This window comes from Canis lupus, chromosome 7 (genome assembly GCF_003254725.2).
Source record: "Canis lupus dingo isolate Sandy chromosome 7, ASM325472v2, whole genome shotgun sequence".
Taxonomy (NCBI): Eukaryota; Metazoa; Chordata; class Mammalia; order Carnivora; family Canidae; genus Canis; species Canis lupus.
Window position 1 is genome coordinate 11,943,512 of NC_064249.1, and position 25,288 is coordinate 11,968,799.

General features: G+C 46.5%; 2 protein-coding genes and 1 long non-coding RNA gene across 4 annotated transcripts in view; 1 reads left to right on the top strand and 2 right to left on the bottom strand.

Moving 5' to 3' along the window:
- Positions 1-2,042: 2,042 nt before the first annotated feature.
- Positions 2,043-5,025, bottom strand: LOC112648212 (uncharacterized). The gene is made up of 2 exons (XR_003128820.3): positions 4,957-5,025; positions 2,043-2,770 (listed from the first exon to the last, which is right to left on the bottom strand). It is a non-coding gene; the product is annotated as an uncharacterized LOC112648212 (long non-coding RNA).
- Positions 5,026-5,969: 944 nt separating this feature from the next.
- Positions 5,970-25,288, top strand: part of SMYD2 (SET and MYND domain containing 2) — a 49,812-nt gene continuing 30,493 nt past the window's right edge. Inside the window, exon 1 of one of the 2 annotated variants that reach the window (XM_049112100.1) lies at positions 5,970-6,241. In XM_049112100.1, coding sequence (XP_048968057.1) covers positions 6,069-6,241 — 173 coding nt within the window. In that variant the 5' untranslated portion in view covers positions 5,970-6,068. The remainder of the gene's footprint in view (positions 6,242-25,288) is intronic. The other variant, XM_025429918.3, reaches the window with a different exon arrangement.
- Positions 11,173-15,730, bottom strand: LOC112648422 (glyceraldehyde-3-phosphate dehydrogenase-like). The gene is made up of 2 exons (XM_049112101.1): positions 15,165-15,730; positions 11,173-13,586 (listed from the first exon to the last, which is right to left on the bottom strand). Exon 2 carries the CDS (start codon positions 13,192-13,194, stop codon positions 12,499-12,501), a length of 696 nt encoding a protein of 231 aa, XP_048968058.1. The 5' UTR covers positions 13,195-13,586; positions 15,165-15,730; the 3' UTR covers positions 11,173-12,498.

The window sequence follows — 25,288 nt, forward strand, 5'->3', positions numbered from 1 at the left end:
AGGTCTGTGTAGCCCTGAAGAGGCGTCTGGCCATCATGATGTATGCCAGCTGCCTAAAAATAAATAAAATCTTTAAAAAAAGAAAAAAAAAAGGAAAAGAAAAGAAAAAGACTTGCCTAGATGGTCAAGTCTCTCCTACTGCAGTTAATGTACACCTTCAGGTTCTTAAAATCCATTTGGGAGCCTTCTTTCTTTTGGTCAATCTTTAGTCTTTATTCTAGAAGGAACTAAAATGTCAGGTCTTCTATAAAGCCTTTCTACTGTATGCCTTGTTCCTCCCTCTATTAAAACTTTTGTTGTATTATAACTTGTTTTTTTTTTAAGATTTATTTATTTATTTGAGAGGGAGAGAGAGAGAGAGAATGAGTCCAATTGAGCACGGGGTAGGGGAAGGGGAAGAGGGAGAAAGAGAATCTCAAGTAGACTCCCCACTGAGCACAGAACTGGATGCCGGGTTTGAGTCCATGACCCATGAGATCATGACCTGAGCAGAAATCACAGGATGTTTAACTGCCTGAGCCATGCAGGTGCCCCATATTATAACTTGTATTAATTTCGTATGGCTGCTGTGACAAATGACCACAAACTAGACAGCTTAAAACAAGAGAAAAGTATGCTTTCATGGTTCCCGAGGATAGTGTTCTGAAATCCGTATCACTAGGCTGCAGTTAAGGTGTTTGCAGGACCACACTCTCTCCGGAAGCTCAAAGGGAAAAGCTCTAGCCACTGGTGGCTGTGCGCCTTGCTGGGATTGTGGTCACATCACCATCCCCTTTGCCTCCATGATAACACTGCTGCTTCCTCCTGCCTGTGTCAAATCTCTGCGTCTGTCTTGTAAGCCACCCATGATTGCATAGAGGCCCCCCTGAATCTTGTCAAGCTTAATCTTGTCATCTCAAGATCCTCAAGTTTACACATCTGCCACACATTTTTAACCTATCTAACATTTACAGGTTCTAGGGAGGAGGATATAATATCTTTAGATGCTATTATTCAGCTATTACAGCAACTATGCGAATGTCCGTGTTCTCCTCCTTGTAAGACCAGGGTCTATCAAAGTGTAGGCACATAATATGTAATCAGTAAACGAAATACATTTAGAGGTACAGTGGTTTAAGGTCAACATCTGTGTGGTTCCCGGTGGTGCAGTGGTTTAGCTCTGCCTGCAGCCCAGGGTGTGATCCTGGAGACCCTGGATCGAGTCCCACATCAGGCTCTCTGTATGGTGCCTGCTTCTCCCTCTGCCTGTGTCTTTGCCTCTCTCTCTCTGTCTCTATGAATAAATAAATAAAATCTTAAAAAAAAAAATCTGTTCTCCGTGTTCTTTGGTATTCTTTCTTTTGCTAAGGCTTTATTTCACCAGGCCAGAGCTATTTCTTTCATGTGCTAATCTGTGGTTGGAGAGATAATTTACTCCTGAATTGGATCAACTTCTAGGTTAGAGAAATTAAGCAAAGGGGGCCTTTGTCCTTGTATCAATTCCTCTGAGACATAGTGAAGCAAAGTCACCAAAAAACTCCGTTCAAACCCAGTCCCTGTCAAGCTAAAGGGCCGAAGAGAGGATAAGAGGTGAAGGGGCCCTGGCAGCTGGAAGGCGACTTTCACGGAATTTGAGAATGCAGAGTGGCAGACGGACAAGTATGAGCTGTATTAAGAGCGCTGTCATCAGTTTGCCTGCCTGGTTTGTTGCCATTGCTTAGGTGTTTATTTTAAACACAGTTTTCTTCGTAATTTAAGCTCCTAAATTCATGACTATTGCTTAACTTACCATTTCCCCATCTCGAGTCACTTGAGTTCAGCACAGACATTTTTCTGAAATGAGGCTATTTCTTTTCCAGTGTTCTTAAATCACAGCTACCTTCGCCCACAAGAATAAGTCTGTTCCAGCCACTGCTCACCTGGAGAGACAGCTCAGTAGCCAGGCTATTGTTTTCTTCCCAGCCACTGGAAATCTTTCCCAATGAGAGAGGGAAAAAAATCATTTGTAATAAAAGAAGTAAACAAGGAGGTTACTTCGCACAGTTAATCCTTAAAACAGTGAATTGTTTACTGTAGTATACATATTTATTTACTTTTATGCCAGTCTTTCATCTTTGTGCTGGTTAGATCCCCACAGAATCAGCATGTTAAAAACAAAAAGACAAAAACAACAACAACAAAAAAACAACTGTAGTGCCCAAAAACGTATCCAAGATTTTGCCTACGTAGGCATAGGCAGAAACATCCAAAGTTTGAAAAAAAGTTCTTCGTTTACAGAACGCCCACCTGTAATAAAACATAACTGTCAGAATTGATTTAAATCATGTGACTGGCATAAAGCTTATTTAACACAATAGTCTGGAAGCTTCCAGAGCTTTTATTGATCAGCGTAGACTGGCCAACAAGACCAACTTACCTCCTAAAATCATCTCAAATAACACTCTCCCTCTAGCTCTGCCCCAGTCACTCTGTCTTTCCTAGGTCAGATTTCCTCCTACCAGTGGAACTTTGCACATGCTGTTCCCTCTGCTTAGAATGCCTGTCCCTTCCCCTCTCCTCTTGATTAAGTTCTATTCATCCTTTGGACTGTAGCTCAAGAAGTACTCTCTCTGAAAAGCTTTTCCAGATTAGGTCAAAACCCCTAGGCACTGGCTTAGCACTTAACACCACTGACTATATTTCTTTCATTACCTGATTAACATCATCTTCTTCCACCAGACGGTACAAAACTCTGTGAGGGCACAGAACAAGCCAGTTTCTGGTATCATTATGTCACCAGTCCTTCTCACTGCTGCTGGAACACAGTAACCATGCAATAAATATTTAAATGTTGAATGAATATGTTGTAGAATCTCATGCTAGCTCTGCCTACGCTATTTAATTTCACAGGGCCTCATCTTCATCATTAGTAAGAAGATGCCTCTCTCATTCCCCAAATCCTAGGATATTTATGGTTCCTATCTTGATCAGGATCAAGATTGATCAGGCCAGGGATCCCTGGGTGGCGCAGCGGTTTGGCGCCTGCCTTTGGCCTAGGGCGCGATCCTGGAGACCCGGGATTGAATCCCACATTGGGCTCTCCCTCTGATGCATGGAGCCTGCTTCTCCCTCTGTCTGTGTCTCTGACTCTCTCTCTGTGACTATCATAAATAAATAAAAATTAAAAAAAAAAAAAAAGATTGATCAGGCCAGAGCCAGAAAGCCAACACCTTCTGTTGTCTGCTTGCCATTTGCCATATACCAAGCAAGAAACTGGCATTCCCCCCACACCTTTGCCCCTCTCCTTAATGCTACTGCCTTGATTCTGACTCTCCTCCTCCTTCATTTAAAATACTGCAGACGTGGGACGTCTGGGTGGCTCAGCGGTTGAGCATCTGCCTTTGGTTTAGGGCATGATCTCAGAGTTTCAGGATCGAAGTCGAGCATCGGGCTCCCTGCATGAAGCCTCCTTCTCTCTCTGCCTGTGTCTCTGTCTCTCTCTGTGTGTCTCCCATGAATAAAAAATAAAAAAATACTGCAGATGCTCTCTTAAGTGGTGGGCCTGTGTTCAGGCCTCTCCTCTCACAGTTTATCTGCAAAGCTGCCAGTAGAACTCAGTCTAAACGCTGGATTGATCACGGCACCCCGCTGCTTCAACGTTTTCCAGTGGTTGCCATACCACATTTGCCACAAAGCTCACCTCTCCAGACCATATCCTTCCCTTGTTCCTGCCTCACCTCCTACTTTCTTGAGAACTCTGCTCTGCTCCGAATCACTCATAGGGCATCCCCACACACTCAGTTCTTTTAAGTCCCTCTTTGTGTGCAGTTCTCTCTGCCCAGGAAACTCTTTTCTACTCCTTTCCTGGGCAAGTTTCACCCATCCTTTTAGGCTCAAATGTTCCTTGAATGTGGCACAGGCCCTGGCCATTCTTCAGGCTGAGTTTGTCACTCATTGCCTGTATTCTCAGAATACTTTGCACAAGCCACCTCTCAAGGAGTAAGGGCACTCCTCAGGGAGCTGTGTTTATATGCAGAGGGACATCCGGGTTAAGATCGTGGATATTCCACTCAGATGGACTTGAATTTGAAACCAAATTCTGCAACTTACTGAGGCCTTGTAAGGGATTCTGAGTCTTAGTTTCTGAATTTTGGAAAAGGGGGGACTTAATGTCAATTCACTGAGCTGCTGCAGTTACAGAATACATGAGACACTGTGTTTGGTGTGCTTTGCACAATTGGCCCATTGTACTAACCGATGGTAATTATCATTGGCTTGTGAATGCGTCAAATGCAAAGACTCAGGCCTACATTTTGTCCCATCTTTTTATCCCAGCGACTGGCACATAGTGGCTGAACTCAGTGACTGCTTCTTCAAAACCATAAATGAAATAGTATCCATGCTATATTTTTCTTGACAGGAATAAGCTACAGGCTTTTTCATTTTAGGGATTGTATCGAGGAGTCAAAAAATTCTACTCTTCTTACGACATATCCTCCAAACTGTATTCATCTTTCCCTTTGCTAAACTAGTCCTGAATTTACACCTGTAACCTAATTTGAGATCAAACTTGGGTTTTTAGTTATTAAGTGTTGTCTGCTAAAGTCTCCCTTCACATTTTTAAAAGTTTCTCCTGCACACATGTCAGCTCCAGTCCTTAACTGCCATCCTTTGTAGCAACACAGATATCACACCCTACTTTCTCAGAGGAGTGACACCAACAGCATGCATGTGTATGGGCTTCAGGGCTTAAGTATTCTAGGAGCTACACATGTTCCTTCCAAATCCTGGGTGACTTGCAACCAAATGAGCTTTCCTGAGATGACAGGGAGGGGTCCAAGGGATCAAGACCACTGCAAATTCCAGCCCAGGGTTCTGGCTGCACAATGGCACTTGGGACCCTGGAAGGGTTTAAGTTCTTTGAAGGCCAGATTATCTCCCGTTTTCTCGGGGAAGAGGAAGTTTCTTGAAAGCAGAGACTCAGTGCTCCAGGCTGACCTGACTTTTCCTCTTCTGTCCATGTAATTAATTTCCACGAGAGGGACAAAGGTTCCCATCTGAATACTCCGGAGACTCCTGCAAGGTCTGCAGCCTCAGGAGGCTTCCAAGCCTTTGACCTTGGGAAGGCGCCCTTGAACCCTCAGCGCATCCCACACTATGCGGCCTCTCCTGGGCGCCCCAGGGTGACCCCGCCTAGGGCCTCGGCCTCTCCCGGGCGCCCCGGGGGTACCCCGTGTAGGGTCTCGGGCGCCCCAGGGTGACCCCGTCTAGGGTCTCGGCCTCTCCCGGGCGCCCCGGGGGGACCCCGTGTAGGGTCTCGGGCGCCCCAGGGTGACCCCGTCTAGGGCCTCGGCCTCTCCCGGGCGCCCCGGGGGGACCCCGTGTAGGGTCTCAGGTGCTCCAGGGTGACCCCGCCTAGGGCCTCGGCCTCTCCCGGGCGCCCCGGGGGTACCCCGTGTAGGGTCTCGGGCGCCCCAGGGTGACCCCGTCTAGGGTCTCGGCCTCTCCCGGGCGCCCCGGGGGTACCCCGTGTAGGGTCTCGGGCGCCCCAGGGTGACCCCGTCTAGGGCCTCGGCCTCTCCCGGGCGCCCGGGGGGACCCCATGTAGGGTCTTGGGCGCCCCAGGGTGACCCCGTCTAGGGCCTCGGCCTCTCGGGGGGACCCCGTGTAGGGCCTCGGGCGAGGGCAGGGCACACAAGGTGCAGACACAGCTCCGTCCGCTGCGCGGGGCCCAGGCGGCCCGTCTGCCCCGCCCCCCCCAGGCCGTGCATCCCCCGCCGCCCGCGCACGGACCAGGGGCCGCGTCCGCCCTCCCGCGGGGACGCCCCAAGCGCCCGGGGCGGGCGGCCGAGGGGCGGGGGGCGGGGCCGCCGGGCGGGTTCCCCTCCCCTCCCCTCCCCTCCCCTCCCCTCCTCCTCCTCCCTCCCCTCCCCCCCGCCCCCGGGGGCGCGCGAGGGCCGGGCGGGGCCGGCGTCCCTTCCGGGGAGCGGCGGCCTCCCTCCCCGCGGCTCTGGGTGACGCTTCTCCAATAACAGCTCGCGGGGCGCCTCGGCTCGGGGCGCCGGTCCCGCCGGTCCCGCCGGTCCCGCCGGTCCCGCCCCGCTGCCGGCATGAGGGCGGCGGGCGACGGCGGCCTGGAGCGCTTCTGCAGCCCGGGCAAGGGCCGGGGGCTGCGGGCCCTGCAGCCCTTCCACGTGGGGGACCTGCTCTTCTCCTGCCCGGCCTACGCCTACGTGCTCACGGTCAACGAGCGGGGCAACCACTGCGAGTACTGCTTCGCCAGGTAGGGCGGGGGCGGCGGGGGCGGCGGGGGCGGCGGGCGGGGGCGGGGGCGGGGGCGGGGCGGGGCGCGCGGGCGGGGGCGGGGCGGGCGGGCGCCGCGGCGGGGGAAGTGCGCGGCGCGCGGGGTCCTAGCGCCGGCCGCTCGGGCGGAGGCCGCCCCCGGGCGGGCGGGAGGCGCGCTGTGCCCCCGCGCGGGCCGCGCCACGTGCGTGGGGACAGAGCCGCCGAGGGCCCGCCGCGCGGCCTGCGCTCTCCCACTTGCTTGCGCCGGATGGGCTCACGCGGGAGCGCAGGGTCCTGGCCTCAGACGTGGGCGCCGAGCCAGGCGCGTCCCGGGCGCGAGCGCGCGCTGCCCGCTTGGAGCATCGGCGGCCCGGCCCAGGCCCAGGTTGGAGCAGCCGCAGCCTGCAGCCCTCCACCTGGGCCTCCTGCGGCGTGTTCCGTCCTGCACCCCCCACCCCCCCACCGCAGCCCGGCCCACCCCAGCTCACCCCCAGCCCACCCCAGCTCACCCCAGCTCACCCCAGCCCACCCCCAGCTCAGCCCACCCCCCAGCCCCAGCCCGGCCCGGCCGGGCCACCTCCTGGGAACTTCTTGACAGTTAACATTTCGTGTAAAGTACTCGGCTCCTCCTCTTCCTTCTCACTCTGCGCTGCTGTTTGGAGAGAAGCCGGAGGGGTACGGACCGCGCACCCCGGGGTTCTGAAGGGCTGCGGTGAGGGCGGACGCACCTGACCTCGCTTTGGGATTCTTCTTTTGAAAACGTGGCCTCCGGGGCAATTAGGCAAAATGTGTGGTCGGAAATGGTATTTAATAGTAGCGTGTCGTGTATAAAAATATACATACGTATACTCACATAGGTCTCTGTTCATAGCACCCACACATAATTATATCCTCAAGCTGTATGATGGTTTCAGACCCCAAAGGCACATTCCCGAGTCCCGACACACTTCTCTCCATTTTACGGGCCCAGATAGGAAGTGTGGTTGTGTATCTGTATCCTCACACCAATGGTTAAGGGAATGGAGTCTGTTCTCTCCAGTTCTGCCCATGTCCTGCTGGTTTGGGTGCCCAGGAAACTTCCAGAGACACGAAGCATGGCGTTGAATTAGGTTTGTACCCAACCTACCGCTGCTCTCTGAAGAGTGGACCGTGCTTTACTTTCTTTGAATCTCAGTTTCTTCATCTTGGAAATGGAGCTTCTTGGGTCAGATTACACTGACCTGAGGTCCCGCAGGGACCCTTTGAGGACAGGTCTCAAGTCCACCATACACCAAAGGACCCAGTTTCCCAGACACGTGTGCCTTATTCTATGATAAGACATAGCGAAAGAAGGGACAAAGGCTAAATATTATAGTAATCTTGCCCAGACTCCCTGCCAGAACTGTCTTCCGCTTGGGGGGACCTGGAAAGGCACTAGACGCAGAATCATGCCGTGGGCAGCTTAAGGGCTGTATGTGATGTGGCTCTTTGAATTGGTGAGTCAAGAGCTAAAGGGTCATGGCACCACTTTGCAACGTTTGAGTGAAGTGAGCATTGGGTTTTCCCAAAGTTAAAAAGGCTGCTGTGACTGGTCCCTTGATCTTCTGAGCCTCGCTGTGGCTCGGAGTCTGAAGCAGTGTGGGTGTCTGGAGTGGCAGGAGCAAAGCGGGGTCACCCAGCACGGAAGGTGCTCCCCTCCATCGGCAATCCTGGTGATTCCTGGAGTCCATCCTGTGAGAGAAGATCACAGCGCCAGGCACATAGTAGGTACTCAGATGGCAGTTCCCAGTGCGCTCCTGCAGTGAATTAGAGATCAAATCCCTCTGGGTTCAGAGGGGAGAAGCGGAGCTGAGAGATGCTTCTCTTTAGCAGTGAGCGTCCTGACTGTATCTACTGTACACGCCCCCAACCTTACAACTTCAGTGTATGGTCAGATTCCGCTCCACAAATCACCCTGCCCTATGGGACAGGGTGTGCTTTGTTTTTCCTTTTTCTCAATAACTTTTGTTATTGTAGCTGACTGTTGTCTTAGACCCGACACCAGGGCTGCCACGTGCGTTGGGGCGGTACCACTGCATCTGTCCCCATCCACGCCACTTTTTTCTGTTTGGCTTGGGTGAACTTCTCTTAAGACCCACGGTTCATTTCTTCTCTCTCCCCAAGGAGTCATTTGAAATCAGCTAAAATAACACACCAGAAATAATGACACCATGATACCTATGAAACTGGAAATATCCTTGTACACCACTCTATGATTTCTGTTAAATTCGATTAGTTTAGGATTCGCGGTTAGGTTGTTCTCATAGATGTAGCACCATTTTCTCTGTCAACTATTTGATTATGTCTAAGAACAAACCAGTCTGTCCAGCTGCATTAGAACACATATATGTCTCCTGGACCTTCAAGGGAGTAGGAGGAGAATTCTCAAATATTAAAGCATAGAGGGTAAAATCTGCTACTTCCCTACCCCCCTGCCCTTCTCCCACAGGGGGAAAAAAAAACCCAAACTATTTCTTATCCTTTCTTGTGCTTGAAGTTTATCATAAAACAATATTGCTTAAGATAAGTGAGCCACTGGAGGGTCTCATTGTCATAGTAATTGTATCTGGGTTTAACTTATTTTGAAGGGAAATAGGTGATTTCTGCAGTAATAAGTTTATTCTATAAATTGAAAAAGCGAAGTTTCTCAGGTCACAGTGGAATGGGAATTCTTATCGTTGACACAATTCAGACAAAAGTTTGTTTCTGGGGATTTTAAATTTGTACACATTTTCTCAGTTTGGATATCTCCCAATATCCTTAGGAGGATATTTATGTTGCCTCAGCTTCTAGAAGGCAACTCCTAAAAATATAAATGTTTTCCAATTGGGAGCTGTCCCTGTCACACCTCTTAGATACATTTTGTGTACACACACACATACACACATGCGCACAAACACACACACTTACTTTTTGGCCATTAGCCACCTTTCTGTGGCAGATACTTCTATGTTATATTTCATACTTAGTACTCAGCATATTTTAACACTTTGTTATTGGCCTCAAAAAAGGAAAAATCTGCTGTAACCCAGCGTTCCATCTGAATATTCATTCTGTGTGCAGTTCCTCAGGTGGGAAGATGTCTCCTCTTGATGTTTTATTTTCTTGGTCGTGGGTCATTTAAAGGCCAGAATATTGCCTTTTTTGTTGGTTCATTCCGAGTATGGGGGAAGAGTACGAAGGCCCGCTTAGCCTCCTTGCAAAAGAGCTGTTAGAACCCAATTTCAGGAAATTTATGTCATGCCTGGCTCAGAGTGGTTTTATTTATTTATTTATTTATTTATTTATTTTTTCAGAGTGGTTTTAAAAATTAAAATGCTTGCATGAGCAAAACAGTATGGTCGAGATGTCCTGTTTCAGCAGTTGTAAAGATGTCTCACAGATTTACTCTGTAGTACTATCCATCCTGTCTAACCCATTGTTTTACCAGACTGTCAAAGTAATATTTAGTTGATTTTAATTAATATTAAGAGCCATGAACTCTTGGCTCCTAAGAGTCATGAATTGTTTTCTCAAGAAGCCTTAAGGTTCTCCGAAAGAACCCTCGGGCTGACCACCTGAAACTGCCCCTCAGAGCAGGGGAGTCATCCCCAAGGGCTGGTGTGATTCTGTTTATTCCCAGAACATTCTCTGAGAATTGTTGAGTCTCTAAGGGGAAGAATGACTTCAGACGTTCTCAAATTATCATGCTTTCTGAATGAAAAATTAGACACATGCTCTAACAGTGCTCCTTTTCACAAGTATTTTTTCTTAAAAATGGGCAGTAAGATTACAATGTACAGACAACAGATTTTCTCTAAAAAGTGATATTAAATAAAACAAAATTCAGCTGTCAATACATCAGGTAATGAGATTATATTGTCACTTTCAATATTAGAATATTTCAAGTTTTCATTTATTCAGAGAGGGCAAAGCAGAGACTCTGGTGCCAGATTGACTTGGTTTGAGTTCTGGCTTCCTTCCTTCCTGATGTTTTGTCTTTAAGCAAAATTACTTAATGTCTTTGAACAACTGGGTTCCTTTATGTTTACATTGTTCACATGAATACCTGCCTCCAGAGCTTTGAATTACAAGGCATTAGAAGTCAAGCACTTAGTAAGGCCCTAAACATAGAGTAAGCTGTCACAGTCCGCCTGGCAGTCTGGCTTGTACTAAATGTTACAGAGGGTGATAAAATATTGCAGTGTCAGGGACATTTTTATCATGGTGGGGTTGGGGTCAAGAGTTCATGGCTCTTAATATTAATTAAAATCAACTAAATATTACTTTGACAGTCTGGTAAAACAATGGGTTAGACAGGATGAATAGTACTACAGAGTAAATGGTGGCGTTGGGGGGTAGGTACTAGGAAGGAAATACTGGAAATTGTTGATCAGTAGAGTCATCCTTCAGATGGCACATTTACTCAGAGCTAAAAGCAGCAGTTCTCAGCCCCCAGGTCCCCTAGAATATTGACGGATTTCACTGTTTTTTAAAACCTAATGGAAATGATATAATGAACCTACATAAGTAAACTTTTTTTTTTTTTTTTTAAAGCTTTTCTGGCTCCAAAGTGCTTAGAAGCATTAATAGTCTTTTGCCTGGAGACTAAGCAAATATTTGAGAAAAGAAATGGAGGCAAACAGAATTTTGTGCACAGCAAGCCTGTCACTGCTCCTGTCTGCTCTTTAATTTTTGCACGATTCAGATGTGGCCAAGAACAGTCCTTTAAGACTTTAGATGTGGCAAGAGCCATGACACACGTATTTTTCATATGCAGGGAACATAACTCTTGTTACAGCTTATAGGGGCTCTGGGACCAAGCTGTATGGTTGGAAATGATTTGACATGAAAGAGACAGAACAGCAGCAGGATATGCTGAAGTGAAATTCAAACCCTGGTGAGTTAAAACCACCATCTAATACTTTTCCTTCCCAAAAGCAATTGCACAAAATCCTCTCCATCAGAAATAACTGAAGATCCCATAAAATGACATTCCTTAAAATCATGTTGCTCTTTGCAGCTCATAAAGCATTTCCAGATACATTCTTCTTTTGATCCTCCTGAGGATGGCTCTTGTAGAGGGAACTTTACCCCATTGCACGTAGGAAAAAAACTGTCGGAGAGATGAAGTGGTTTCCTTGAATCTCACATATTTTTGGTCAGATGTTTATGGAGTGTGTGCTAAAGGGCCAGTCTCTGTGCCCTTCACGGCCTGAGCCATGTCTTTCTATTCCTGAGTGTGGGTTCCCCTACTTTCCCCTACCCATTTTGGCCTGAAGCTACTGTGTTGTTCACCCCTGGACACTGGGACTCATTTCACTGAACTCTGATTTCTCCTGGAGTGAATGCTATTTTTGTTACCTCTTTTCTTTTGCATCCTCTTCCCCCAGTCGTTAACACAACAAACTACTATTTCTAAAAGTTGAACAAATACATGGATTGAGCTATCTTCAATCTGTATCTTAGGCTATTAGGAAGGAGTTCAGAGATGTCTTCATTACAGTGCCTTGGATTTGCTCAAGAGCTATATATATTTTTTGTATATACCAATTATTATATAATTTTTTTAAAGATTTTATTTATTCATGAGATACAGAGAGAGAGAGAGAGAGAGAGAGAGAGACAGAGACACAGGCAGAGGGAGAAGCAGGCTCCATTCAGAGAGCCCAATGTGGGACTCGATCCCAAGTCTCCAGGATCAGGCCCTGGGCTGAAGGCAGCACTAAACCACTGAGCCACCCGGGCTGCCCCAATTATTACATAATAAAATGTACAAAGAACACAAGATTTTGGTCCTTTTGTGGGTTTGGAATATTTAAAAATATTGTGCTAGAGCCAAGATGAGTTTTTTACCCAAGTCTTTATACCTACGTGTAAAGAGTTTGTTTCTCTGCCCTCTGCTAGGACAGCATCAGAGTAGAACCTCTTTGCTTTTTCTTCAACATAGTTTTCTTCAGAACTTTGTGCAAAGTTCAGTTGGCTAGGTTTGGAAGTAAAATTTGTGGTGCAGCTATAATAGGAGGCTCCTGGATGGTATTTCTTTTTTTGGGGGGGGGGTACAGTATACTTTATTGATGGTACATGACAAAGTAGGGCTCCCCAAGCCCCACCCCTTCCTCGGGGTCTGGGATGTTAATTGGAGGTCAGGAGATTCTCTCGGTGTGTTGGAGGATTAAGTTGCAGCAGGGACTCCCCAGCAGCTGAGGTCCTCTCTCTTCCTCTTGTTCTTGCTGGGGCTGGTGGTCCAGGAGACTCTTACTCCTTGGAGGCCATGTGGACCATGAGGTCCACCGCCCTGTTGCTGTAGCTGAATACATTGTCATACCAGGAAATGAACTTGACGAAGTGGTCATTGATGGCAATGCCAGCCTTGGTGTTGAAGATGGAAGAGTGCGTGTCACTGTTGAAGTCACAGGAGACAACCTGGTCCTCAGTGTAGCCCAGGATGCCCTTGAGGGGGCCCTCCGATGCCTGCTTCACCACCTTTTTGATGTCGTCATATTTGGCAGCTTTATCCAGGCGGCAGGTCAGATCCACAACTGACACGCTGGGGGTGGGGACACGGAAGGCCATGCCAGTGAGCTTCCCGTTCAGCTCAGGGATGACCTTGCCCACAGCCTTGGCGGTGCCAGTGGAAGCAGGGATGATGTTCTGGGCAGCCCTTCGGCCGTCACACCACAGCTTCCCAGAGGGGCAGTCCACGGTCTTCTGGGTGGCAGCGATGGCATGGACTGTGGTCATGAGGCCCTCCACGATGCCAAAGTGGTCATGGATGACTTTGGCCAGAGGAGCCAAGCAGTTGGTGGTGCAGGAGGCATTGCTGACAATCTTGAGGGAGTTGTCATACTTCTCGTGGTTCACGCCCATCACAAACACAGGGGCATCAGCAGAAGGAGCAGAGATGATGACCCTCTTGGCTCTGCCCTTCAAGTGAGCCCCACTCTTCTCCATGGTGGTGAAGACCCCAGTGGATTCCACAACATACTCAGCACCAGCATCAACCCATTTGATGTTGGTGGGATCTCACTCCTGGAAGTTGGAGACGGACTTCCCGTTGATGACAAGTTTCCTGTTCTCAGCCTTGACTGTGCCACGGAATTTGCTGTGGGTAGAATCATACTGGAACATGTACACCGTGTAGCTGAGGTCAATGAAGGGGTCATTGATGGTGACAGTATCAGCTTTGCCAGAGTTAAAAGCAGCCCTGGTGACCAGGTGCCCAATTTGGTCAAATCCATTCACTCCGACCTTCATCATCCTGTCTTGGGGACGTGGCTGGCCCTGCACCAGAAGATGCAGCTGTCTGTCGAACGGGGAGGAGCAGAGAGCCCTGGATGGTATTCCTGTAGGACAAGCAGGTCACTCACTATCAGTCAGAAGGTTCTCTAAGAAGTACTAAGACATATCTTAAATTTCTTTGGAAAAATCCAGGTCTCAAAGCTATAGTTTGGCAGCAGCTGGTGTTCAGGAGAACTCCAAGTTGGTGAGAACTCAGGCAGCAGAGTTGCCTGTTTTAACTTACATGGCAAAGAAGGTTTCTCCTTTATTTTGGGGTGTGTGTGTGTGTTTAAGATTTTATTTTTAAGTAAGCTCTACAGCCAGCATGGGGCTGGAACCCACAGCTCTGAGATCAAGAGTCACACCTTCTACCACCTGAGCCAGCCATGTATGTGCCTCATCTACTTTGTTTTGGTGCTTTTGACTTACCTCTTTTGCCTTAATGTCGCTTTTCTTTTTCTTGTCAGTACAAGGAAAATATGAAATAATTACAATTTTATGCCACTTTGTTTCCCGAGAAGGCAATCAATAATTATAAATGTCCTGTATATTGTTGGAGTCGTTAATAACTAAGGTCACTCCCTATCCCCACACCCACATCCACACTTTTTTTTGGGGGGGGCCTCAGATGTAGAGTGAGTAACCCTATTTCTCACTTCCAGGCATGCTTCGTCTGCTCCGTGTCAGGCCAGTTGGATTTAGGAGAGTTTCCCCTCTGTGATTGACTCCCCATTCCCATTTCCTGCTCCTCTCACAGACAGCCCCTCTCTGGGTTTATCTCCAAGTCTCTGAATATGTGTGTCACCATCATCACCAGGGAACTAGACCTACGACAGGGCACCATGGTCCTACTTGACCAGATTCAGACTTTGAGCCCTCTTCTGCTCAGCCTGGCAGCTCCTTGGTTTTCTGTAGCTGTCCCAGGGGCGAGGCCCCCCCTGTGCTGGCCCCTTCCCTCCAGAGAGTGTCCAGTTCTGGGACTTAGAGGTTTCTATCCCCTTCCAGGGGACTTACATTGTCAGCCTCACTGTCAGCCGCTCCTTTCCCACCCACATCCCCCACCTCGCATCTTGGGATTCCTAGCACATCTGTGGTAGTTTAGGGGTGCAGTGCTCTGGCAGCGAATTGACTGAAGTCACTGCCTTTTCAGGGATTGAACCCGTGACCTTGGCCTCATTAGCACGGGCGCTCTCACCAGTCCCGGAGCCACGCACCTCACTCTGTGTAACTTCTGCTGACTCTCTACCTACCACCCTCAGAGGCCTCCTTTTCAATTGCAAAGGCGTTCACACCAGCACAATAGAACAGAAGGAAATCCGATCTCTTCCAGACTTCTCTGAAGGTCAGAATTATGCAATTTAGTGGGAAAATAATACCAAAAAGTCTTGAGGGTTCAGGAAACAACTTCTCTTTCTAGTCCCCGCGTTCGCTGCAAAATCCAGCTGTGTCTCAGAGTCTTCTTCAGTCAAAAGTTTAAAAATAGCACAGAGCTCGTTGTGCCAGTTCATTAACATAAAATCTGGGGACTCTTGTTCACTAAGCGGACGGTTTCAGATGACTTAGTAGAAACATCGCGTGCCCGTTATTAAAATAGATTCGGTTCACTTTCATGGGAAGGGGGTCTAGAATTTGGACACGCTTACCTTTGGCGAGGTGATGGTCCCCGGAATCCCAAACGAGTGCTTGCTATGATAGCTGACACTGGTGCGCATCAGCAAGTGCACTGTGATTCCCCAGGGTGTCAGCGCCCAGGTGAGTGTGTGCCACCACCCCCCCCCCGCCCCCGCAGAGAAGTGGGGAAATCAAGGCAACTCAGCAGAGAAGCGAATTTCACACCAGGAAATAGGCGTATCCTGGGGGAGGGAGGTAGAGAGAAAATCTGGCTGACCATCATGATACGGGGTTTCAGGGAAGCCAAATACAAATCTCAAGGATTTTGTATCCTGGCACTCGAAAGGAATTATATTGCAATTTGTAGCAAAAGAAAAAGACCTTGGACAGAAGGAGCCCTTTCTCTCTAATCTCTGAGTACCAGGAAAGACCCTTCAGGGATGCAGGTCCTGGGCTCACACTTTGTTGACTTCCCTCACCGCGGTGATGTTTATATAGGAAACACTTGCCTGTGCACCACCTGAAAAAGCTCTCATCCCTCGGTTGCACAAATCTGTTCACAGCGATAGCCTCCCATGGCCTTCAAACCTCAACAGTAAGAGACATTTAATTATGAGCAGATGGTAAACTCCTTGAGATCAGGGATTCTATTTTTAATGTATTCAACAAATATTTATATCTACAGAGCACTCGCTGGGTTCTAAGTCCCTGGGGAACAACTGTGAAGAAAAAGGAACAAAAGTCCCTACCACCATGGAGCTTATATTCTAGGCAGGGTTTTTTCATCTTTATTTTAGCCACGGTGCCTTGAACTTTGTGAGGTTTCGGCAGATATTTTTGTTGTTGTTGTTGAGGGCAGTAAGGTCTGGGGGTTGAGTATTTTCTTCTTCTTTCTTTTATTTAGTTGAAACCTGAAAATCCATGTATGTCACAAAGACAGTTCAGCTAACCACGCACCCTAGTTCCTGACTTCTGCAGACCAAGGGCGAGCTTTGATCAAATACTGAGGTCTAATGAAATTGTAACAGCCTCACATTGTGTTTCAAGAGCTTTGGGTAGGCTTTTTTTTTTTATTTAAGATTTTATTTATTTATTCATGAGAGACACAGAGAGAGGCAGACATAGGCAGAGGGAGAAGCAGGCTCTCCATGGGGAGCCTGATGCAGGACTGGATCCCAGGACCCCAGGATCATGACCTGAGCCAAAGGCAGACGCTCAGCCACTCAGCCACCCAGGTGCCCGTTTTGGAAGTTAATGAAAGGTAGTCTACTTACAACACCTGAGTAAATATTTCTAAATATCACTTGAAGGAAAACTTTAAGGTTTTTTTTTTTTACCTTAAAAACTTGCAGGTTCTCAAATTTAGAATTTAGAAACAATCTCCTTATTTCCCTTAATATTTAATTCATTTCCACACACATTCAGGCCTTTCAAAACACCCAATTACTAAGTATTTTCTAGACTCAGAGCAGGACAAGAAGCTCACCTCCACCTTCTCTTTCTATGTATCTTCAGAGAATGGCCCTGATGGAACTCCACTGTAGAGTCAAGGCTGCCTGCTGGGGAGCCCCCAGGGCTAGGCACCAGGAGTGATGTTTGAGGCCTGCTTGCTCTGCAGGGTTAGTTTCACTCCTGCAATCTCACACACACACATACACGAGCACATGCAAACACACGTGTCATGCTGAGTCTCCCCTGCTGTCCCTCTTTGCCTGACTAACTCTCCGGGTGGAGGTCTGTCCTGCCCTGGTTTCTGCAGGCTGGAGGAGCTCCTTTGTCTTTGCTCCCATAGCACCGTGTAAAAATACTTCCTTGGGTGCACTTGGTCCAGAGTACAGGAATCTCATTCATCTGTGTCACCCCAGCTCTTAGCCTGAGACCTATCTCTCGGTTACCTTAGTAAATAATCATTAAATGAATAGTCTCATTTCTGCAGCTTATTTTACTAGTGGTTCTTTGGACAGGTCCCTTCACCTATCTACATACTCTGCCCATTCTTAGAAATGAATCCATATAAATACTCACAGAACCCTTCACTGAGCCATGTTTTCTTCAGGACAAAATCTTGAGTGTTCCAGTCCTCCATACCAAGTCCTTCCCAAACTAACCAGCATCATCCCACCCTGCTCTCTCACACCCTAAACACAACCTGGGTGGTCTTTCCAGTATCCCATGAAGGTGCTGGGTCAGTCTTCATTCATCCTTTTGCCCATTTGTAATCATGAGTGCTTTTCTCTGCATTATTCCCTTCCCTCTCTTGTGCCTCCCTACGTCTGTTCATTCTCCAGGGAGATCCAGCTCAAACTGCATCTTTTTTTATGAAGCTCCTCTTATATACTTCAGCCCACAAATCTCTTCATTTTATTTCATTACTATTTTATATTTATTTTACAGTTAGTTTACTGTTTACATTTTTTGAGCACTCTTGCTATTCCAGGCACTGTGTTCTAACCCTGGGGATTCAAAGATGAGTAAGACAGCTTTCTCTGTAAGTTGTCTAAACTTCTGTGTCCCTAAAGAGTTCAGTCCTAGGAGTAGCTTCCTGCTCTCAATTCTGTGTCATTCAGGCCATTTGGATGCTGAATCTTTCCCTGATATTTATATTTATCACCGTTTGCATGAAGGTAAGGGCTCATGTCCCCAAATAGCTCAACTTTTATAAAAATATAATTCCTCCAGAGCCTGGTATCATATTTTATACAAAGAAAAATAATACTTTTTGAATATAACTTACTTGGCTAAGGTAGATTAACATATTTTTTTCCTGCTTCATGTATAAAGTTTTATTGTACAAAAAATGGTCTTTGGGATCCCTGGGTGGCGTAGCGGTTTGGCGCCTGCCTTTGGCCCAGGGCGCAATCCTGGAGACCCGGGATCGAATCCCACGTCGGCGCAATCCTGGAGACCCGGGATCGAATCCCACGTCGGGCTCCCGGTGCATGGAGCCTGCTTCTCCCTCTGCCTGTGTCTCTGCCTCTCTCACTGTGTGCCTATCATATAAAAAAAAAAAATGGTCTTTGTAATTCAAAAATACAAATGGAATCAATAAGGATTGAAAGAAAAATATCTTTTTTTTTTTTTTTAGAAAAATGTCTTAAATCTGTTGAAACAGTAGCTGATAATGAGTTCTCAAGGTATAGTCCACAATGGAGTCATTCACCTCAACAAACTGGCATTTCAATTTTTTTATTGTCTATAGGAAGATAAAACCAAAGGCATGAGAGAAGGTCACCTGTTAAAATTCTTCTGTAAGCAGTTTTAAAAGGTGCATTTTCTCATAAGCAGGATTCAGAGCAGGTCACCTGTTTGTTGGACAAGGTGTTCATTCTCCTGTTTGGCTGCAGAGGGCCTGACCTCTGTTCTGGAACTGACATTTAGCAATAGGTTCTGAAGGTATTTGTACATGTTTCTTTCTTACTCTGTGGCCAGAGTGTTGACGTGAGCAGTATTGTTAGGAACAGCTTAAGTTTTTAAATAGCTACATCTCTATGGCTTCGGTTTTGTCCCTTTCCTTGATATTTCCTCACTTGGGTGTTGCAGAAGTTAGGTCATCAGGGAATCCAATGTTATTGGAATTCATTACAAAGAACTAACAATAGCATCTGTCATTTATTGAACCGCTGGAGGAAACGGTGGATGTTATTTATCGTCAGTTCCTTTATGAGAGAGCAAATGAAAAAGAAAGGCGTTAGTCCTTTCCTTCCTTTTGATTTCCCAGTCAGTGGGCGTCAGAGAAGTACAAGTATAAAGTAGCAAGAAAGTGTCATTCGGATCTCACACAGAAGTTAAGATAGAAAACATTTCCAAATGAAAGTGCTGAGTTTTGAAAGTACATACATGCCTTCTTTGAGCAGGTTGAACTGTTGGGGATTTTACAAGGCCTGCAAGGTGAGGTTGGCACGGAGGCATCATCCAGCGGCTGCAGAGAGCAATTTCATGTTCTCTGTTCCTTCGGCTGAATATTTCTCTCCTCTGTCCATAAGCTTCATAAATTTTTTTTCTTTCTAAGACAAAGGCAGGGCAGCCCGGGTGGCTCAGCGGTTTAGCGCCGCCTTCAGCCCAGGGCCTGATCCTGGAGACCCGGGATCGAGTCCCACGTTGGGCTCCCTGCATGGGGCCTGCTTCTCCCTCTGCCTCTGCCTCTGTCTCTCTCTCTCTCTCTCCCCCTGTGTCTCAAATAAATAAATAAATAAATAAATAAATAAATAAATAAATCTTTAAAGAATATAATTTATAAGACAAAGGCAGATTTCATCTCCACGAGAGCCTGCATTTACAGCAGATCCTAAATCAGTGTCATTTTTTTTTTTTTCATTGCCTGGGCTGACTTTTAGTGAATCAGGGATGCGTGGAGTCATGTTTACAAGGTTTTGTTGGCTTTATTGAGGAATCATTGACAAGTACAGTTGTATATATTTAAAGTATACAACATGACCATCTGATATACCTTGTGGAGTGATTCCTAAGGTCAGGATAATTAACCCATCACCTCCCCTACTTACTTGTGTGTGTGGTGAGAACGCTTGAGATCTGCTCGCGGCAAGGTTCAAGTACACGGTACCGTACTATGAGACAGTCACTGGAGAGCCCCAGAACTTAGAGCTGAACATTTCTGCCCTTTGACCTACATCACCCCCTCATGCCCTGTGACATTTTATAGCAGGGCCAACCATTTATTGGCCTGACCACCAAGCCCCGTGTCCTCCTTGTAAATCGTGGCTCCTATTCCAACAGTTGGGAAAACCTATTAGTTGCCACCTTACTGCCCTAAATATCTCCCGTTTCCCCAAGAGGCCCCAGGCTCTAACTTTTAACAAGCCTCAGAACAAAGCCCGGTGCGAAGGGGAAGGTTCAGCAGGGCTCTGGGAAGAAGCCCCCCGCTGCACGTGGGTCCGTTTCACGGTTACATTGTGGATTAAAGTGATATGCGGAGCATTTTTCACTATTACACACAAAAAACCCCATAGCCTTAGTATTATCCTTGTCCCCTGACCAGGGTTATAATAGGGTTCTGCTACAGTTCCTCCAATTTTTATTTCTCTCAAATAAAAATTTGCTAGTGTAACCACTCTCTCTGGGTGGGAGGCTAACTTTGTTTCTGATTGTCTTATTTCAACCCACGGTGAAGTTACATTGCGCCGCTGGGCTTTTTTCCTTTTCTCTTTTTCATTTGGCTGGGGCTGCCTCTGTTCAACAGAGCATACTTGTCACTTCTTCTGTCACCGTTAGTTAAAAGTAATTGTTATTGCAAACCCCCTCCATTGCCAGTATCCCTTTCTTTCATGGTGAAACCCACTAAGCATTCATTTCAGTAGCAGAAAGTGGGGGAGCTTATAGGATCAAATGCTTTTCATCCAGACCCACAGCACCTGCGGCAAGGCATTAACTAGCCGGAGTTGTTAATTACATCTCCGACTTGTTGATCTTCATGGCTTCCGAATTTGAAAAGCAAGAAAATTAATCACTGCGTGTGTCTCCTCCGGTAGAAAATGACGGGAGCGTGTCTTCTACTTGCTGCTCCAGTCGCTGATAATCAAATAGTTGCACCTTTCTGTAACATTTCTCTCCTCCCTTTGTGGCTCGAATTGTTCCTTAAGTTCAAAGAGCCCTTCCATTCACAGCGGGGTAGATATTTGCTCATAAAACAAAGACTTTAGAAGCATAAATCTGCAAATGGGAGCTTGAATGAGATGGTACTCATACAGTGGTTAGTTCAGGAGTTGATACCACTTTAAAAAAAAAAAAGAAAGAAAACAAAAACAAGAGTGGAGGCTAATGAAAAGCCTGACAGGAGCACACCTGGCTTGTATTTTCTCATTTAATTTTCGTAACCAACCTATGAGGTAGGAATCGTGTCTTTACGGTGGAGGAAAAGGCTTAATGCTTTTGCCTAGGATCACAGCACTGCAGGCACCAGGAGGAGGCAAGGATTTGAGCTAGAGAGGCGGGGAAGTAACTCCTCATATTCACCCTAGATTGTGAAGCAGGAATCAGGAGGAGGTGGGAGAAATAAAAAGCCTCAGCTTTCTTCTTTGTCAAAACTTGTACCTGGCTCCTGAAACACTTTCTTGTCATTGTTAGAAAATACAGTGTCAGCCACTTTATTCTCTCCTTAACATCCATCATCAAGATAGCTCAATAACCTCATACATCCAGAGTGTGCCATTCATTCTTAAGATGAGTTACCTTGCAAACAATCTGCATTGCAGAGTTTTTCAACAGTAGTCAGCAAATTCTGCACCCCAAGCAACACTCCACCCGAAAGGATTGCCATAGGCCGAGGCTGGTGGTTCTGCCTTCTGCAAGCTCGTTAGAATCTCCTGGGGAGTCTTCGAAAAATCCCAGCACAGACCAATTGAATGGGAGCTGCTGGGTCCTTCCCCAGGCCCAGATGGGCATGAGCTGCTGAGGTGGAGACCCTGTGAGAAGTTAGGAGCAATTCACCCTTCACTGTCTTGAGTTCCATTCCTTTTGGGTTATTTCAGTTTATTGCTTCCAGTGACCTTCATTAGTCTTTCTCTGAGAGGAGTTTTGTTTTCTTCTTTTTGCAGTCTTTTCCCCAAACCTCCTGGACAATTCAGATCAGATTACATTGCAAATGAAAGGTTTATTATGGCTGTGTCTTCTGTAGGAACAGAGTTTATTCCAAACACCTTGTATGTTCCTACGGTGAAAATAGATATCCCATATGAAGTTTCTCTCTGGCTGAATGTCTCAGTCAGCAATAGTCAAACACTCAGAAAATCTCTCTCTGTGTCCTCCTTACTCACCCAAGCACCCCCCCCCCCCCGCTCTCTCTCTTTCACTCACACACACACAATGTAGGTACCAGCTCAGCAAATTTTAGTTTGAGTTGCAACCATTAGGCTTACAGAGAGTTTAACATCTCTCTCTAGCTATGGAAGAAACTGAGGCAGGTATCTGGATAGTGGAAACAGCTCCTATCCTGCCACTGCCCCACCTCCTCTAACGTTGTTCATACCAGAGTAGACCAGAGTAGATTTGTATGCTCTTCACTACCAGTACCTGGTTTAGGTGTTCTCCCTCTCTGCTCTGAAGGCAACCTGGCTCAGGAAGATGTATGTTACGAACACATATGACCAGGCAGTTGCCCAAATGAGCGTACACTCCGGAAAATCTGCCCCAGAGCCAGGCAGAGCTTTTAGGTAGTTTGTGAGAGCTATAATATTCTATCACCCAGTTCCCAGTGGACATGATCCAGCTTGCACTCGCCCAGTATCTGCCTGAGGAGCACGTAGATGTATTATGCCGAATGACAGGGAAGACCTTTCTTTGCACCGACCAAGTACACACTCCTTATTTCATTACCGTGCATTTTAAGTGAAACCAATTACTTTGTCACACAGTTGGTTGAGAAACCCTCTTTGTGGGGGCGCTCCCTCCCAAAACCTCGTTTTGAAGAATGATGCTGGGTTCTCCCCAGTATTTCTTTGGAACAAAGTGGCATAAATGGGCTGTCCTTGGAACTGTATCAACAGACCAGAGTCAAGAGCACCTTTACTTATGTTTTGTTATTACTATTAGATTATCCAAACACGTAGATGATTTCTGCTCTATGTGGTATATCCTCCTGAATAACTGTCACAATAACATAAGGAAGGACGTTCTTGCATGATAAAGATGAAATTTGTACATCACGACATGTGAATTACGATTCTGCTACCTACTTGCTGAATGCCCATGTTGGGTTAGCTATTTCACCTTTGGACCCTCATTATCTTGAAAAATAGGAATAATGTCTTTTTTCTTTAAGATTTTATTTATTCATGAGAGACACACACAGAGAGAGAGGCAGAGACCCAGGCAGAGGGAGAAGTAGGCTCCATGCAGGGAGCCAGATGTGGGACTCAATCCCGGGTTTCCAGGATCATGCCCTGGGCTGAAGGCGGCACTAAACTGCTGAGCCACCCAGGCTGCCCCTAATGTCTTTTTTCATAGACCTACTAAGATCAGTTTTTATATTTTTGGTCTTTTTTTTTTTTTAAAGATTTTATTTATTTATTCATGAGAGACACACAGAGAGAGAGAGAGAGAGAGGCAGAGACACAGGCAGAAGGAGAAGCAGGCTCCATGCCCAGAGCCCGATGTGGGACTTGATCCCAGGACTCTAGGATCATGCCCTGGGCCGAAGACAGGCGCTAAACCCCTGAGCCACCCAAGGATCCCCAAGCATATATTTTTGGTCTTAAGGATTCCTCTATACTCCTAAAAATTGAGAACTCCAAAGAGCTTTTGTTCATATGGGCTATGTTTATCAATATTTACCATATTTGAAATTAAAATTATAAAGTACTTAATTTAAAATGGCAACAGCTATCGCTGCCAGCATAATGTATTTGTATGAGAACTATTTTACAGAAAAAAAAGAATTAGTGAGAATAGTTGTGATGTTCCACAGTTTTACAAATCTCTTTAATGTTTGGATTTCCAGAGCACAGCTGGATTCTCAAGTACGCTTCTGAATTCCGTCTGTGGTGTTATGTAGTTTTGGTTGAAATATGTGGAGAAAATCCAGCCTCAAGTAGATCGGTAATCAGAAAGAGAGGCATATTTTAATGGCCTTCTCAGTTCATTGTGAATATATTTTGATTTAGCACTAAAACATGGTTAAAGTGAATTTGTCTTGAAGAGTAGACAATGTGCAATCTGAAGCCCTATCAGTGAGCTTATAAAGGACTCTGTTACGTTGAAGTGCCTTGGTCTGTCTTGCACTTTGAATGACTTTCTTAGCCATGCGTGATTTTTTAAATATACACGTGTCATTTGAAAAACATTGGTTTACTGGATTATCTAGAAATTGTCCAAGTTGCTGTATTTCATCAAACCATATAAATATAAGCCCCACAATTGTTAATATCCCTGCCAATCTCATCAGCTGAGAAATTGTAAAGCTCAAGAGAGCACACACATGATGGCTCTCTCTTTTCCCTGAGAGACCATCATGCCTCAGGATGCAGAAGAAACACTTGATGCATTCTTCCCATTTTATCACAGCGTGTCAAGAGAGACGTACCCAAGGGTCAAGAGTTAACACAATTACTATTTGTTACTGCTTCATCAGGGACATTCTCAAGTAAAACTGGCCTTTACCCCATTTGCTCAGAGCCTGTGGAAGTCAAGAATACAGGGACACGTACCTCAATTTCTATCAAGGCTCTAGAAGTTTTACCCTCCAGGCTTCCTTACACCTTACACCTGCTGCAGTGCCAATGTCAAGATAGTGGTGTTATTTTGGAAATAGCTTTGACCCCACTGACTGCCTGAAAGAGTCCCTGGGATCCCAGAAGTCTACAGACCACAATTTGAGAACCATGGGACTCTAGAAATTACACAACAAATTGCCAACACCTAAAAGGTAGCCTCTTCTTTCTGTCTCTTGTTTGTGGCTTGTGGACTTGGTGACTGGTAGGGTGAATGAGGCCTTTCATGAAATCCCACTAGAGTTCTTCCTCAGCTCTCGAGAGCCCAATTTTGCTTTTTCTCTCCCTTGGGATGTTACCATGAGGCTAAAAATAAGCTGTGGTTTCGTATTAACTTTACTGCTTGCCTCTGTGCAGGATGGGCCACCTAAGGCTTGCTTTTTGGTATGGTCTAGAGCTAATAAAGATATTTTTGTGATAGTTTTCTCATCTTTTGTATCTCATCTTAACTCTAGTTTCAGAGGCCGTTCGGTATCCGAGGATGGGCTCTAAGTGGCTCAGAGCCCTTGAAATTGCACAAAATTTTCTGTTGCTTTGGGTGGTTGGGGAGAAGGTGGGTTGTTGGGAGAATTAATAGCTTCAATCAAATTCTCAAAGAGCTTCTGTGACCTCTCCCCCTGCAAAAACAAACCTCAATGAAGGGCTGCTTCAGGACATTTTCATGAGGCGGCCTCTACCCACCCATTATCTATTTCCAAACGTACTTGTTTTTGGAAAGAACCTTCAAAGTCCCCTCTCTGGCTTTGCCCATCTTTACTTTCCATCCCCTGGGCATTCCTTCAGGGTCCACATCACTTAGCACTTGCTTACAAGTCACTTCACAGTTGTTTCCTTAGCGGCCTCTTCCGTCCTTTCTCCCTCAGTGTAAAATGCAGCAGGGCCGGGACCATCCATCTCATTTCTCTTTTATTGCAAAATGCAAAGTCAGAGTCAGG